We start from the raw sequence: 15,910 nt of genomic DNA, 5'->3' as shown, positions 1-15,910 counted from the left end.
GCTGCACCTCGGAGCATGTTGCTACAGGGAATGCTTGGGCGGGAGCAGAGAGGAGGATATACAACAGAAGGCCCTTTACCTGCTGTGTCTCGAGTGCCCTCCTCTGTGCAGCTTGGAATAAAGCAGAGAGCACACATTACGTCCTCCTCCTATAGCACTGGGGTTGGATCTGGCCACCAACCCCACGGGCCACAACAAATACAGAGGTCCATGTACACACAGGGAGACCCACCCACTCGCCAGGGCAGATAAGATGAAAAGGCCATGTGTTCACTGCAGCTGATCTGCCTGTGCTGTGACCCCACCAGATCTCACCAGAAGCATCCAGAGAGCAGTCCATAAGAACAGCCATCGGGTCAGACCAATGGCCATCTAGCCCAGTATCCTGTCTTCTGACAGTGGTCAGTGTCAGGTGCTTCAGAGGGAATGAACAGAGCAGACAATCATTGAGTGATCCATCCCCTGCTGTCCACACCCAGTTTCTGAGAGCTAGGGAAACCCAGAGCACCGGGTTGCATCCCTGACCATTTTGGCTAATAGCCATTGATGTTGTACCAATCCTCTATGAACTTATCTGTTTGAACCCCATTATAGTTTTGGCCTTCACAACAACATCCCCTGGCAACGAGTTCCACAGGCTGATTGTGTGCGGTGTGAAGAAGTACTTCCTTACATTTGTTTTAAACCTGCTGCCTATTAATTTCATTGGGTGACCCCAGGCTCTTGTGTTATGTGAAAGAGTACATAACACTTCTTTATTCACTTTCTCCACACCAGTCATGATTTTATAGACCTCGGTCATATCCCTGTTTAGTCTCTTTTGCAAGCTGAAAAGTCCCAGTCTTTTTAATCTCTCCTCCATAGAGAGGGGAGATTATAGGAAGAACTGCACTGCCTCATGGTTGCAATTTATCAAGGCTCGTGATGGATTCTCCTTCAATTGCAGTTTCTAAATCAAGAGAAATTATTTTGGAGAAGATCTCTGGTCTGTGTCATACAGGAGATCAGATGAGATGATCGCAACTGACAGGCGGATGTGGTCTCTAGGGTCTCATTGCGCACCTGTCACTGCGGTGTCTAGGCAGGTTATTTCTATCTCACAGCTACTGCCCATCTAGTGTCATTAATGTGATGTCAGCCCCATCCCTCAAAGAGCTTCCATGAAGCCTCTATATGAGCTCAGACCTCACTGCAATCTCTGGGTCCCCAAATGCAGGGACTCCGCTGGGTTAACGATCAGTCAGGGCTCAGGGCACTGATTGAGCCACGTTCCTGCACAAGACAATCTCAAGCAAGAGTTTGGCAGATATAGTATCAAAGGCTACCCCAAACTCCAGGGAGAGCCCCCCTTTCCACCTTTGGGGTGCCCCTATCTGCAGGTCACACCCCCCATCAGGACCCCCAAACTCTGCATGTTCTGTGACTAATTTAAAGAATCAAACCAACGTAGCTTGTTGAGATTTGCTCTTTACAACCTCCTGCCCTGCTCTGGCTGAACCATCTTTCATTCCCCTTTAGCTTCCTCACTATCTACGGTGCACAGAATTCTGCAGTCCAATCCCACGGAGTGCATCTTGGGGGTGTTACCATACAGCACTGCTCCCCAGGAATGGCTCCAGGAAGAGGAAACTACAGACACAATCCCCTTCCCCACAAATGTGTGTTTCAGTGCAGTTCTCCTTTGACATAGCATCTTGCAGAAGCCTGGAGCAGGGTGCAGTGCTGACACCTTCATAGGGAGAAGAAATTGGAGTGCTCATCTCAAGCCAGGAAATGGCCCCTACTCCTCAGGCTTCAGGACAGTTTCAGTGGGCCCTACAATCCTATGGTCACCTACCCAGAAAAGGCTTCATTGAGATCATCATCATCATCATCTTCCTCCTCCTCCTCCTCTTCCTAGTAATCAAGAAAAAGGAAGGTTTAATTCCCCAATAGATGACTGTCAGGGGTACTGCTCCCATTCAGATCCAACATGGATCCAACAACCTCACCACACCTCCTATCTACAGGGCTGATGCCCTGGCCACATCTCCAAATGCTGCCCTGATGTCCCAAGCTACAGGACAACAACCCTATTAGGCTTTGCACTGGAAAGGGGCACTATCTTTTCCTGGGAATCAGCAGGGTGGGGGTATGGTACCGTGAACCAAAGTCTACCCTGCAAGTGTGTGTGGGTGGGTGGAATTCATTAGGCTAGGGCACAAGGGAAGGGCCTGGAGTGGCAAGAACACAGAATTCATAGAATCATAGAAGATGAGGGTTGGAAGGGATCTCAGTGGGTCATTTAGTCCAACCCAATGCTCAAAGCACGACCAACCCCAAATAAATCATCCCAGTCAGGGCTTTGTCAAGCTAGGCCTTAAAAACCTCTAAGGATGGAGATTCCACCACCTCCCTAGGTAATCCATTCCAGTGCTTCACCACCCTCCTAGTGAAAAACTTTTTCCTAATGTCCAACCTAGACCACCCCCATTGCAACTTGAGACCATTACTCCTTGTTCTGTCATCTACTATCACTGAGAGCAGCTTAGCTCCATCCTCCCTGGAACCCCTCTTCAGGAAGTTAAAGGCTCCTATCAAATCCCCCCTCATTCTTCTCTTCTGCAGACTAAATAAGCCTAATTCCTTCAGCCTCTCCTCATAAATCATGTGCTCCAGCTCCCTAATCATTTTTGTTGCCTTCTGCTGAACTCTCTCTAATTTACCCACATCCTTCCTGTAGTGGGGAGTCCAAAACCGGAAACAATACTCCAAATGTGGCCTCACCAGTGCGAATAGAGGGGAATAATCACTTCCCTCGATCTGCTGGCAATGCTTCTAGTAATGCAGCCCAATAAGCTGTTAGCCTTCTTGGCAATAACAGGACACTGTTGACTCATATCCAGCTTCTTGTTCACTGTAGCACCCAAGTTCTTTTCTGCAGAACTGCTGCTTAGCCAGTCGATCCCTAGTCTGTAGCTGTGATTGAGATTCTTCCATCCTGAGTGCAGGACTCTACACTTGTCCTTGTTGAACCTCATCAGATTTCTTTCGGCCCAAAACCTCCAATTTGTCTAGGTCATTCTGTATCCTATCCCTGCCCTCCAGTGTATCTATCACTCCCCCCAGCTTAGTGTCATCTGCAAACTTGCTGAGGGTGCACCCATTATCCAGATCATCAGTGAAGATGTTTAACAAAACCAGCCCCAGGACTGCCCTCTGGGGCACTCTGCTTGTTACCAGCTGCCAACTAAACATTGAGCTGTTGATCATTACCCGTTGAGCCCAACGATCCAGGCAGCCATCTATCCACTTTATAGTCCATTCATCCAACCCATACATCTATAACTTGCTGGTAAAGATACTGTGGGAGACCATATCAGAAGCTTTGCTAAAGTCAAGGTATATCATGTCCACATCGCTCTCCCCACATCGGCAGAGCCAGTCATCTCATCATAAAAAGCAATCAGGTTGGTCAGGCATGACTTGCCCTTGGTGAATCCATGCTGACTGTTCCTGATCACCTTCCTCTCCTCTAAGTGCTTCAAAATGGATTCTTTGAGGACCTGCTCCATGATTTTTCCAGGGACTGGGGTGAGGCTGACTGGTTTGCAGTTCCCCAGATCCTCCTCCTCCCCTTTTTTAAAGATTGGCACTATATTTGCCTTTTTCCATCTCATGGGACCTCCCCTGATCACCATGAGTTTTAAAAGATAATGGTCAATGGGCGCTGTAATCACATCAGCCAACTCCCTCACCATCCTTGGATGCATTGCATCTGGTCCCATGAACTTGTGCATGTTTAGCTTTCCTAAATAGTCCTAAAATAGTTCTTTCACCACTGAGGGCTGCTCATCTCCTCCCCATTCTGTGCTGCCCAGTGCAGTAGTCTGGGAGCTGACCTAGTCTGTGAAGACAGAGGCAAAAAAAGCATTGAGTACTGCATCTTTTTCCACATCATCTATCACTAGGTTGCCTCCCCCATTTTGTAACGGGCCCACACTTTCCCTGACTTTCTTTTTGTTGCTAACATACCTGTGGAAATCCTTCCTGTTACCCTTTACGTCCCTTGCTAGCTGCAACTCCAGTTGTGCTTTGGCCTTCCTGATTTCACTCCTGCATGCTCGAGCAATATTTTTATAATCTTCCCTAGTCAGCTGTGCAAGCTTCCACTTCTTATAAGCTTCCTTTTTGTGTTTAAGCTCACTGAAGATTTCTCTGTTAAGCCAAGCTGGTTGCCTGCCATATTTGCTATTCTTTCTGCACATCGGGATGGTTTGTTCCTGTGTCCTCAGTAAGGTTTCTTTAAAATACAGCCAGCTCTCCTGGATTCCTTTTCCCCTCATATTAGCCTCCCAGGGGATCCTGCCCATTAGCTCCCTGAGGGAGTCAAAGTCTGCTTTTCTGAAGTCCAGGGTTCATATCCTGCTGCTCTCCTTTCTTCCTTTTGTCAGGATCCTGAACTCGACCATCTCATGGTCACTGCTGCCCAGGTTTCCATCCACTTCCCCTACCAATTCTTTCCGTTTGTGAGCAGCAGGTCAAAAGGAGCTCAGCCCCTAGTTGGTTCCTCCAGCACTTGCACCAGGAAGTAATCTTAAACACTCTCCAAAAGCTTCCTGGATTGTTTTGCACTGCTATATTGTTCTCCCAGGAGATGTCAGGGTGAGTGACCAAGGCCTGTGACCCTGAAACTTCAGTTAGTTGTCTCTGAAGGAAGCCTTGTCTACCTCACTGTCCTGGTCTTGTGGTCTATAGCAGACGCCCAACACACCATCACTCTTGTTGCTCTTGCTTCTAAACTTAACCCAGAGACTCTCAACAGGCTTTTTTCCAGTTTCATACTAGAGCTCTGAGCAGTCATACTGCTTGTTACATACAGTGCAACTCCTGAAACTTTTCTCCCCTTCCTGAACAGTTTATACCCATCCATGGCAGTGCTCCAGTCATGTGAGTTACCCCCACTAAGACTCTGTTATTTCAATCACATCATAGTTCCTTGACTGTGCCAGGACTTCCAATTCTTCCTGCTTGTTTCCCAGGCTTCTTGTGTTTGTGGACAGGCACCTAAGATCACTAGCCAATTGCCCTGCCTTCTCAGTATGGATCAGGAGTCCTCCCGTTGCACCCTTCTCCTTGTGCTTCCTCCCCGTATCCCACTTCCCCACTTACCTCTGGGCTTAGGTTTCCATCCCCCAGCGAATCTAGTTTAAAGCCCTGCTCACTACATTAGCCTGCCTGTCTGCGAAGATGCTCTTCCCTCTCTTGGTTAAATGGATCTCATCTCTTCCTATCAATCCTTCTTAGAACATTCCATGGTCAAAGAATCCAAAACCCTCTCTCTGATGCCACCTGCATTTACTTCCACAATTTGGTGGCCCCTACCTGGGCCTTTTCCTTCAAGAGGGAGGATGGACGAGAACACCACTTGCACCTCAAACTCCTTTATCCCTCTTCCCAGAGCCACATAGTCTGCAATGATCCGCTCAAGGTCATTCTTGGCAGTATCACTGGTGCCCACGAGGAGAAGTAGTAAGGGGTAGCAGTCAGAAGGCTTGATGAATCTTGGCAGACTCTCCGTCACATCCTGAATTCTAGTTCCAAGCAAGCAGCACGCTTCTGGATATGGTAGGAACTCACATGACAGACAGCTTCGACAGAAAGCACCGCTCAGCAAATCGCCTGCCCTGCCCCATCCCTGGAAGTCAAAGAGACTCACCCTCGTCCTGCACCAGAGCCTGCCCCGAGGTGCAGCTCTGCCCAGAATGGGAGAGGGCTCAAGAGGCAGCAGCACAAGCCAGTAGGTAGGGAGCCTCAGTCAGGGGAGACAGCAGGAGAGGAATTGCTTTTTCCTAGCATTCTGATCTTCCCTTATGCCCAGAGATCAGAAGCCCAGTCCTGGAGATACCTGGGGGGAGCCAGGCCCCGCTGCACTGCTTTCTGCTGTGGTGGGGATGGGCAAGCCAGACTCTCTGCTGGAGGACTCAGTCTGCGCCTACAGAGGCAATGTTCTGGATATACTGTACCTCTAAGTGGTGTTTGAATGGGGTGCTCCTTGTGGGGACTGAGGCTGGCTCACTTGGGCTGCCTGGCCTGTTGCTCTCCAGGGTACATGAAGGGTGGGGCTGTTCCTGCACAGAGCCTGAAACAGGGTAAAAGAAGCACTGAGAGCCTGGGAGTCTTGGAGGCAGATACCATAGAATCTGCTTGGGTGGGGTCAATGGGGGGGGAGTGGGACTCCTAGGAAATCCCCAGCTGAGGAGCAGGTTTCACGTGGGTTCCCAGGGGCCTCCAGAGCTTCAAGCTGCATCTAAACTCAGCAGGTGGGGGAATCATTAAATGATTATAGCCAAGCTGGGAACGGTCACTGCCAGAGGACCAGGGTGCTTGGGTGGGGGTGGAAAGGGACCCAGAAGCGCTGGCTCAGGGAAAGCAGCTCTTCATGCTGTGGTGTGTTTCCCCAAAAAGTGCAGGGAGCAGCCCTACTCAGTCCCAAGGGATTCGAGGGTTGGTCAGAGGGAGGTGCCAGTGGACTGTTTTCTCCTACCTGCCTGTGCTGCTTCCCAGCGATCTAGCGCCACTTGAAAGGCCTGAGCCACAGTCAGAGTCACGGCCTGGGCCTGTGTGCAAGACACACAAGGGGGTCAATAAGGAGGCACCCTCTGATACCCCAGCAGCCCCTCCTGCCAAAGCCTCCTGTTCACCCAGAACCCCTACAAGTGCCCCCATGCACCCCATGGCCAGCACCCCTGCATCTGCCAGTGCCCCTTGCCCACTGAAGCCCCAGCCCCCATCTCCCCTGGCCACAGGGGCATCACTTTTTTCCTTCAGCACCCCTCCCCCCACAACCCTTTGCACTCCCAGAGCCTGAAGAGGGGAGAAAGAAAGTAGGGTAGAGTCACCCGGGATGGGGCTCAGAGCACACAGAGTGTCTGTTCCCCAGGGAGGGGTGACCAGATCTGCAGGGGCACTGGGGAAGGGCACAAGCATAGTGAAGAGCCAGGAACAGAACAGAGTCCTGGAGCGGCTAGGCTTTAGGGATGGGGACCAGGGTAAGATTGCATTCACTGCTTTCATAAATCCACAGGGCACTAGCCAGTCCAGTTCCCTAGGACAGGGGGGGCAGCAATAGAGAATGCGGTACTTGGTGGGCCTATCATCTCAAACCCCATCTCCCTCCGCCCAGGAATTTGTCTCCTTCTGCTGCTCTCAATCCAGATGAGAAGCACCAGGGGCTGGAAGACTCACAACTGCATGAGCCAGGGGGGCTGCTGGTTGAAAGCCTAGTCAGCAAAAGGAGCAAGTCCACTGGGAGCAGCAGACACTTTAGGTGGGGAAGATGAAGGGCTGGAGGGGCTATGATGAAATGGGAATTTTCTGTGTGCCTCAGTTTTCCTCTGTTCTTTGCATTGTTACCCAGTGGGTGAAAAAGGGTTAACACTGTTCTTGTGCAGAGCAGGAGACATGAGGTGCATGTGTCACTGTGACTGAAAGCACCCCCGTATTCACACCATGCACCTTACTGAAATAATGTGTGTGTGAAATATGCCTTGTGAGGTATCATTTAAAAACTAGTAACACATTCATCCTCAGCATTCTTGAGTAGTGTATGTACGAAATGTGTAATAAGAGTTAAGAACATGAGCTGCAATTATAACTACAATGTGTTTACCAGACAAGTCTGGGCAGGAGGTAAACCGGGTTCTCAAAGACAGGACAAGCTGATGCCTCTAGCCAAGTGCCATCAAAGTTGATGGGTAATCACCTGTCATGTGGCCATTCTTTGGCAACAAAGGAGGGCAGGAACAGATCGATCTGCATTTTAGCAAACAACAACATGGAATCTAGTGGTGAAAGAGGTTCCATGTCTCCTTCCTCACTGCTGGAACGAACTATCTAGCAATAACCTTCAGGGAAATGCATTTCAAAGGGTGACTGGACTATAAAGGTGAGGGACACAAACACCCAGGTTCTCTCTCACCTAAGAACCCTTTAACAGTGGGCAGGGCTACACAGAGAGAACAGGGAGTTTAAAAAGCCCGCTCCGAAGTGACCAGAAGAGCGAGTGAACTGGGGAGTTTTGTGAGGGAATTGGGGGGAAAGAGGGGAAGGGAGTGTCTAGATACACTTCATTAACATTCTTTAAACTAAAGAAAATATCCCCCCCACCAGATAAAAAACAAACAATAAAAGGAAGAGCTGCTGGAGTAAAAGGAGAATGCAGGCAGAAGTCCAGCAGCAGAGTGGGGGCTATCCAGTTTATTGCACTGAATGCAGCATGTATGATTATCTGCCTAATAGACGGGTGGCGTTTGTGTGCATTCGGTGCAAGGAGCTTCTGGCCCTCAGAGCCCTCATACAGACTTTGGAGACCAGGGTGACTGAACTGGAGGAGCTAAGGGAGACAGAGGTACATAGGTGAGACTTTCCAGGACTAGTATAAATGGTCCCACCTCAGGTATGACAGCCTCTGTACTGTTCAGAAGAATGAAAGTCTCAGGAAAGGAGAACATCAATCTGGAGCAGAGGGAAACGATACCATTATTGGGATTCTCCTTCCAGATGTCAGGGTATCCTATTGCATTGAGCATACCTCTCCAAGGGACGGAACTCCAGTTATTAGCAAGAGACAGGTAATAGTTATGGGGGACTCGATCATTAGAAACATAGATAGCTGGGTTTGTAAGGCCCAGGAGAACCACATGGTGACTTGCCTGCAGGTGCGAAAGTTGCAGATCTCGAGACATCTAGATAGACTTATGTGTACTGCTGAGGAGGAGCTGGTGGTTGTGGTACATGTAGGTACCAGTGACATAGGGAAGGATAGGAGAGAGGTCCTGGAGGCCAAAGTTAGGCTGATAGGTAAGAGATTGAAGACTAGGACCTCCATGGTAGCATTCTCTGAAATGCTTCCAGTTCCACGCGCAGGGCCAGTTAGATAGGCAGAACTCCAGGGTCTCAATGCGTGGATAAGACGATGGTGTAGGGAGGAGAGGTTTAGACATATTAGAAACTGGGGAACCTTTGAGGAAAGAGGGAGCCTGTACAGGAGGGATGGGTGCCATGTAAACCAAAATGGAACCAGATTGCTGGCACGTAACGTTAAAAAGGTCACAGATCAATTTTAAACTAAGGGCTGGGGGAAATCTGACAGGTGGGGAGGAGCACATGGTTCGTGCAGATACATCCCTTATGGAAGGATCTGTTAATGGAGATTCTCCATATCCTGCTAAGCAGGAGAGGATGGAAGAGGATAAAATACGGGCAGGATCTGATGAGAAACAGACAAATGAAAAAGAGTCTCATTCAATTACATCACATAATGGCAGACAGCTAAAAAGTGACAGTTTTTTTTAAGTGCTTATATACAAATGCTAGAAGTCTAAATACTCAAGATGGGTGAACTTGAGTGCCTCGTATTAAATGAGGATATTGATATAATAGGAATCACAGAACTTTGGTGGAATGAGGGAATCAATGAGACATAATAATACCAGAGTACAAATATATAGAAAGGATAGAATTGGTCATACTGGTGGCGGGGTGGGGTGGCACTATACATATACATATACACACACACAAGAAAGCACAGAGTCAAATGAAGTAACAAATCTTAAATGAACCAAATTTCACCATAAATCTCTATGGATAGTAATTACATGCTTGACTAATTAGAATATAGCAAAAGGGATATACTACCAACCACGTGATCAGAATGGTGATAGTGAGTGTGAAATGCTCAGGGAGATTAGAGAGGCTATAAAAATAAAAAAACCTCAATAATAATGGGGGATTTCAACTTTCCCCATATTGATTGGGTACATGTTACATCAGGATGGGATACAGAGAAAGTTTCTTGACACCTTAAATGACAGCTTCTTGGAGCAGCTAGTCCTGGAACCCCCACGAGGAGAGGCAATTCTTGATTTAGTCCTAAGTGGAGCACAGGATCTGGTCCAAAAGGTGAATATAGCTGAACCAATTGGTAATAGTGACCATAATAAAATTTAACATCCCTGTCTGTGTGTGTTGGAGGGCAAGGGAGACACCGAAGAAGCCCACCATGATAGCATTTAATTTCAGAAAGGGGTACTGACCAAAAACGAGGAAGTTAGTTAAACAGAAAGTAAAACGTGCAGAGCCAAAAGTGAAATCCCTGCAAGCTGCATGGAAACTTTTTAAAGACACCATAACAGCGTCTCAATTTAAACGTATATCCCAAATTAAAAAAACATAGTAAGAGGATCAAAAAAGTGTCACCGTGACTAAACCACAAAGTAAAAAAAGCTGCTAGAGGCAAAAAGCCATCCTTTAAAAAGTGAAAGTTAAATCCTATTGAGGAAAATAGAAAGGAGCATAAACTCTGGAAAGTGAAGTGTAAAAACATAATTAGGAAGGCCAAAAAAAGAATTTGAAGAACTAACCAAAACTCAAAAAGCAACAGCAAAAAATTATGTAAGTACATCAGAAACAGGAAGCCTGCTAAACAACCAGTGAGGCCACTGGACAAACGAGATGCTAACGGAGCACTTCAGGAAGGTAAGGCTATTGCAGAGAAACTAAAAGAATACTTTGCATTGGTCTTCATGGCTGAGGATGTGAAGGAGATTCCTAAACCTGAACTATTCTTTTTAGGTGACAAATCTGAGGAACTGTCCCAGATTGAGGTGTCATTAGAGGTGGTTTTGGAACAAATTGATATATTAAACAGGAATAAGTTCCCAGGACAAGATGGGATTCACCTAAGAGTCTGAAGAAACTCAAATGTGAAATTGCAGAACTACTAACTGTGGGATGTAACCTATCATTTAAATCAGCTCCTGTCCCAGATGACTAGAGAATAGCTAATGTGATGCCAATTTTTAAAAAAGGCTCCAGAGGTGATGCTGGTTACAGGCTGGTAACCTAACTTCAGTATCACACAAACTGGTTGAAACTATAGTAAAAAACAGAATTATCAGATACATAGATGAATATGATTTGTAGGGAAGAGTCAACATGGTATTTGTAAAATGCCTCACTAATCTACTAGAATTCTTAGAGGGGTCGACAATCATACAGACAAGGGTGATCCAGTGGATATAGTGTATTTAGATTTTCAGAAAGCCTTTGACATGGTCCCTCACCAAAGGCTCTTAAGCAAAGTAAGCTGTCATAAGAGGGATAAGAAGAAAGATCCTCTCCTGGATCAGTATCTGGTTAAAACGTAGGACACAAAGGGTAGGAATAAATGGTCAGTTTTCAGAATGGAGATAGGTAAATAGAGGTGTCCCTCAGGGGTCTGTACTGGGACTAGTACTGTTCAACATGTTCATGAATGACCTGGAAAAAGGGGTAAACAGTGGTGGGAAAATTTGCAGATGATCCAAAACTACTCAAGATAGTTTAGTCCAAAGCAGACTGTGAAGAGTTACAAAGGGATCTCACAAAACTGGGTGACTGGGTAACAAAATGGCAGATGAAATTCAATGTTCATAAATGCAAAGTAATGCACATTGGAAAACAATTCCAACTATGCATATAAAATGATGGGGTTTAAATTAGCTGTTACAACTCAAGGAAGAGATCTTCGAGTCATTGTGGATAGTTCTCTGGAAACATCCACACAATGTGCAGCAACAGTCAAACAATATCAACGGAATGCTGGGAATCTTTAGGGAAGGGACTATATAATTGCCTTTTTATAAATCCATGATACATCCACATTTTAAATACTGTGTGCAGATCTGGTCACCCCATCTCAAAAAAGATATATTGCAATTGGAAAGGGTACAGGAAACAACAACAAAAATGATTAGGAGCATGGAAAAGCGTATGAGGAGAGATTAATTAGACAGACTTTTCAGCTTGGAAAAGATACAACGAAGGGGGGATATAAAAGAGTCTATAAAATCATGACTGGTGTGGAGAAAGTAAATAAGGAAGTTGTATTTACTCCTCATAATACAAGAACTAAGGGTCACCAAATGAAATTAATAGGCAGCAGGTTTAAAATGAAGAAAAGGAAGTATTTCTTCACACAACGCAGTCAACCTGTGGAACTCTTTGCCAGAGGATGTTGCAAAGGTCAAGACTATAACAGGATTCAAAAAAAGAACTAGGTAAATTCATGGAGGATAGGTCCATCAGTGGCTATTAGCCAGGATGGGCAGGGATTCAAAACCATGCTCTGAAGTGTCCCTAGCCTTGGTTTGCCAGAAGCTGGGAATGGGCGACAGGGGATGGATCACTTGAGGATTATCCCTTTTGTTCATTCCCTCTTAAGCACCTGATATTGGCCACTGTCAGAAGACAGGATACTGGGCTAGATGGATTGTTGGTTGACATACTGTTGAAATACTGTTCTTATGTTCTAACAAAGGAACCAGCCCTTTGATTTTGGGAGAACCTGACCTGAGAATTTGGTCAGCCCTGTTGCTGGGAACATGTGGTAAGAATTTTACCTTGAACTATGTCTAGCTTAAGTTTTAGCTACGAGAAAAAATCTTTATTTCTCTTGTAACCATTTCTGACTTTAAGACTTTATACTTGTACTCACTTAAAACTGCTCTCTTTCTACATAAATAAACTTGTTTTATTTTTAATCTAAATTAATCCAGTGTTGCATTTAAACTGAACTGTTTGGTAACTCCAGTGAAAGCAGCAAACTGTGGAATATTGACCCTTTACAGGGACAATGGACCTTTAATATCTGAACTGTCCAGAAGAGAGTGGACAGTGCAGAACACACATTTTTGGGAAAATCCAGATTTGGGAGTGTGTTGGGTCACCCTGCCAGTAGTAATCATGGCTGTTTGAAGCCAGAGTGTTGCTGACATTTTGCTGGGGTCAGATCTGCTGGACCAGGGCTGTGGCTATACACAGACACTCAGAGTATGACCTACATGCTGGTATGCTGTTTGTGAGCAGCCCTGGATGGGAGCTACAAGAGCAAAGCATTTTGAGGCTTGCAAGGTTGTGGAGCAGATGGTGACAAAGCCTCACTGTTCTGTACTGCAGCCTGGAAGGTGACAATCACCTCACTGTCCAGGGTGCAATGAATGGGTCATTAAGTAACTGGCTGGAATCTGCTGAAACTGACCTACCGTTTTTTGGATTCTCCATGGATACAATGGGAAACTCCAATGACCAGAACATTCTCATCCAGCAAATACCCAGAGGAAGGTGGATTGGATGCGGATCTCAAAGGTGGGGAAGCAGGTGTCTGTAGCTCATAGCCTTTGAGTCTGCTTCCCCACATTTGAAAGGGGGTGGGGGCTGGCTGCCCATCAGCTGTTTGGCTGGCCTCCCCTGCTGGCCCTCCACCAATCAATCAGCTGTTCCGCCAGGCTCCCCGCCCAGCCACCAATCAACTGTTGGGCAGCTGCCTGCAAGGGCTGGCCCCCAAACAGCTTATTGGGGGCCCAGAGCTGCAGGTGCCTGCAGGTGTGGATGACCTAGAGTGCAGATGGCAGTCAGAGATAAGCTAATTGGAGTGGATGCAAATCCACATTTTTGTATCCATATAGGGCTCTATTGCCGTTGGTCTCGCTGGGCAGAGCTCACTGCATGAAGCAAGGGTGCTGGAGCTCTGATGCTCAGTTTCAGAGGTGGTGAGGTTGCAGGGCCAAGCGTGAATGAAGCGTGGGATCCCTTGTGGGTGTGCCTCACTGAAGGGGTTTCCTCCAAGAGACTCTTTAAAAGCTGGGTCATAGCATAGATCCTGTGGATCCGTGACAGGTGGTGGGAAGAATGCTGCTTTTGCTGGGAGAGAGGCAGCAGAGTAGGGATGGCACCCCTTGAAACATGGCATGGGCAAATGGTTGGAGCCTGGAGGTGCTGGGAAAGCAGGGACCTTTCCACCCTTGGGCAGAGGAGACTGGCTGGACCCCTCCTGGACCTCTCCTTAAGGGCAGGTGCTTACGATCTTCTTCTTGGGTGAGAGGAAGGCATGGCACTCCAGTGCCCCACTCTGCTGGCTTTGGGCCACGTAGGCAAACACCTTGTTCTGCAGCTTGTCCGTGGTGCAGTAGGAAATCCTGCAAGAAGGGGCAGCCATTCAAGAAGGGACAGTCATTCAGGAGGATGGTGCTAGCGACAAGTGACTGGGCAGGTCTGGCAGCACTGTGCTTGCAGCCAGGTGCCAGAGGCCCAGAGTTCAGCCTGGGCCTGGGGATTACAGGAGATGGGGCAGCACTGAGCTGGCTGTGTATGTAGTGTGGGAAGCTCTGGTATACTGCAGGGGGATGCCCCTAGCAGGTAAGGCAGGAAGGACAGCAGCAGGCAACACCCATGCAAGCAGGGAGGGGATGACCCACCTTGGGATATGCTGCTCCCTTTTACCAAGCTCATGCTAGCCATGGCAGCCCAGCATGGCAACGCCCAACTGGCTCCCTGGGTGTGAGCAGTGGGGTTGAGGCACTCGTTGGGGGCTGTAGTTTGGTGCTGGTCCCATCATGTTTCCTGCCCTGAATGACCAGATAGCCTGACCTAACAGCAAGGGGCATAAGGGCCGACTGAGATCCTGGAGGAGTATAAACTGCCTTCTGCCTGCCTGCTCCTGCTGCACCGCCCTCCACACCATGAATTTAAGGCCAGGCCTTGGAGCACCTTTGAGAGAAGGACCAAGATCTTGAACTTGACCTCATTTCTATGGGCAGTCAGCATAGGGAGTGGTAGACAGGTGTGATAGGCTGGCAGGAGCCTGTGTTGCTGAGATGTGCTACAACAGGCTGAGCTACCTGGAGTCCCCTAAGTGCTGAAGGCTCCATGCCCAGGACTATCACATTGCTGTAATGCAGATGGGGAAGATGAAGCAGGTATAACTGAGGTGGGTCATCATCCGCCAGGACAGGGCAAGGTCTCCTAGCCAATTGGAGATGGTGGATAGCGTTACTCACAGCTGCTGCGGAGCGAGAGCTCAGCATCAGCAAAGAATCCAGGAGTCTTCTAAACTACGGATTCAACTGACCAATTGTGGCTGTGAGACTGCCACTAGAGAAAACTGCATCAGGGCTGTGAACTCCTTACACTGCTATCCTCCGACACCAGCATCACCTTTGTCTTGCACAGAATCAGGCCTCCATCCATTAAAGCAATGGATCATCCATCAGCGACACTAAATCAGTTTCCATCCTGTGTCTTGGCTTGAATCCAGATTTTGTCAAGTCCAGGATATTAGCTAAAGATAGATGAAGAGCAGCTGGATCAAGCTGAACCCAGGCAAGACCAAAGCGATGCTGGTTGGAATGGGGAAAGCTTGGAAGAGCTGGCCAAGATGTTGTCTCCACAGTCCCTATTCTGAGCTGTGTTCAGGGTCCTGCTGGACTCCTCACTAAGCTGGATGACAAGGTAGCCTCCTTTCACCTCCAGCTTGCTAGGGAACCTCATCCTTCCTACCAGAAGAGGACCTGGCCACAGTGACCCACACACTGGTCGCTGCCAGGCTGGGTCACTGTAATTCACTCTGTCTAAAGCTGAATGTGAAGATGATGCATAGGCTCCAGCTGGTACACGGCTGACTGCCTGCCTTCCCCATAGCCCAGGCCATGGCGAGTATGTCTACACAGTCCATGGCAGCGAGCCTCCCAGCCTGGGCTGAGACTTGAGCTAGAAGGGCTCATGCTGGTGCTCTCAGAAGAGCTGAGCAGACAGTGCTTTGAAGCTGGAGCTCAGGCTCTGAAGCCTAAGGAGGGAGGTGGCTTCCTTAGAGCCTGAGCTCCAGCCTGAGCCGCAACTTCCAAGTGCTGCACTTACGGCTACTTTTAGAGAGCTAGCATGAGCCTTGCTAGGCCAAGTGCATTGACTCAGGCTGGGAGACTTGCTGCTGCGGGTTGTGTAGACATACCCTGTGAGCACATCTGGCCTACACTCAAACTCCCACACCATCTCCGATAGGAACAAATGACAAAGGACTGGAAGGGATCTCCAGGGTCACCAAGTCCCCTACTAT

The 15,910-nt window shown here is 48.0% G+C and overlaps 1 protein-coding gene across 4 annotated transcripts in view; it reads right to left on the bottom strand.

Moving 5' to 3' along the window:
- LOC137154743 (low density lipoprotein receptor adapter protein 1-like) overlaps nt 1-15,910 on the bottom strand; it is a 30,111-nt gene that overhangs the window by 2,962 nt on the left and 11,239 nt on the right. Inside the window, exons 4-8 of one of the 4 annotated variants that reach the window (XM_067550541.1) lie at nt 13,883-13,997; nt 6,527-6,599; nt 6,006-6,121; nt 1,838-1,890; nt 80-111 (exon numbers count right to left, since the gene is read on the bottom strand). In XM_067550541.1, the coding sequence (XP_067406642.1) occupies nt 80-111; nt 1,838-1,890; nt 6,006-6,121; nt 6,527-6,599; nt 13,883-13,997 (389 nt within the window). Of the gene's footprint in view, nt 1-79; nt 112-1,837; nt 1,897-6,005; nt 6,122-6,526; nt 6,600-13,882; nt 13,998-15,910 lie in introns of all 4 variants that reach the window. The other 3 variants (XM_067550544.1, XM_067550545.1, XM_067550543.1) reach the window with 3 other exon arrangements.

This window comes from Emydura macquarii, unplaced genomic scaffold (assembly GCF_026122565.2).
Source record: "Emydura macquarii macquarii isolate MOO-44397 ecotype Brisbane River unplaced genomic scaffold, CSIRO-AGI_Emac_v2 contig_1300, whole genome shotgun sequence".
Classification (NCBI taxonomy): domain Eukaryota; kingdom Metazoa; phylum Chordata; order Testudines; family Chelidae; genus Emydura; species Emydura macquarii.
The sequence above is the reverse complement of the archived record's forward strand: the minus strand, read 5'-3'. Positions and strand labels throughout refer to the sequence as shown.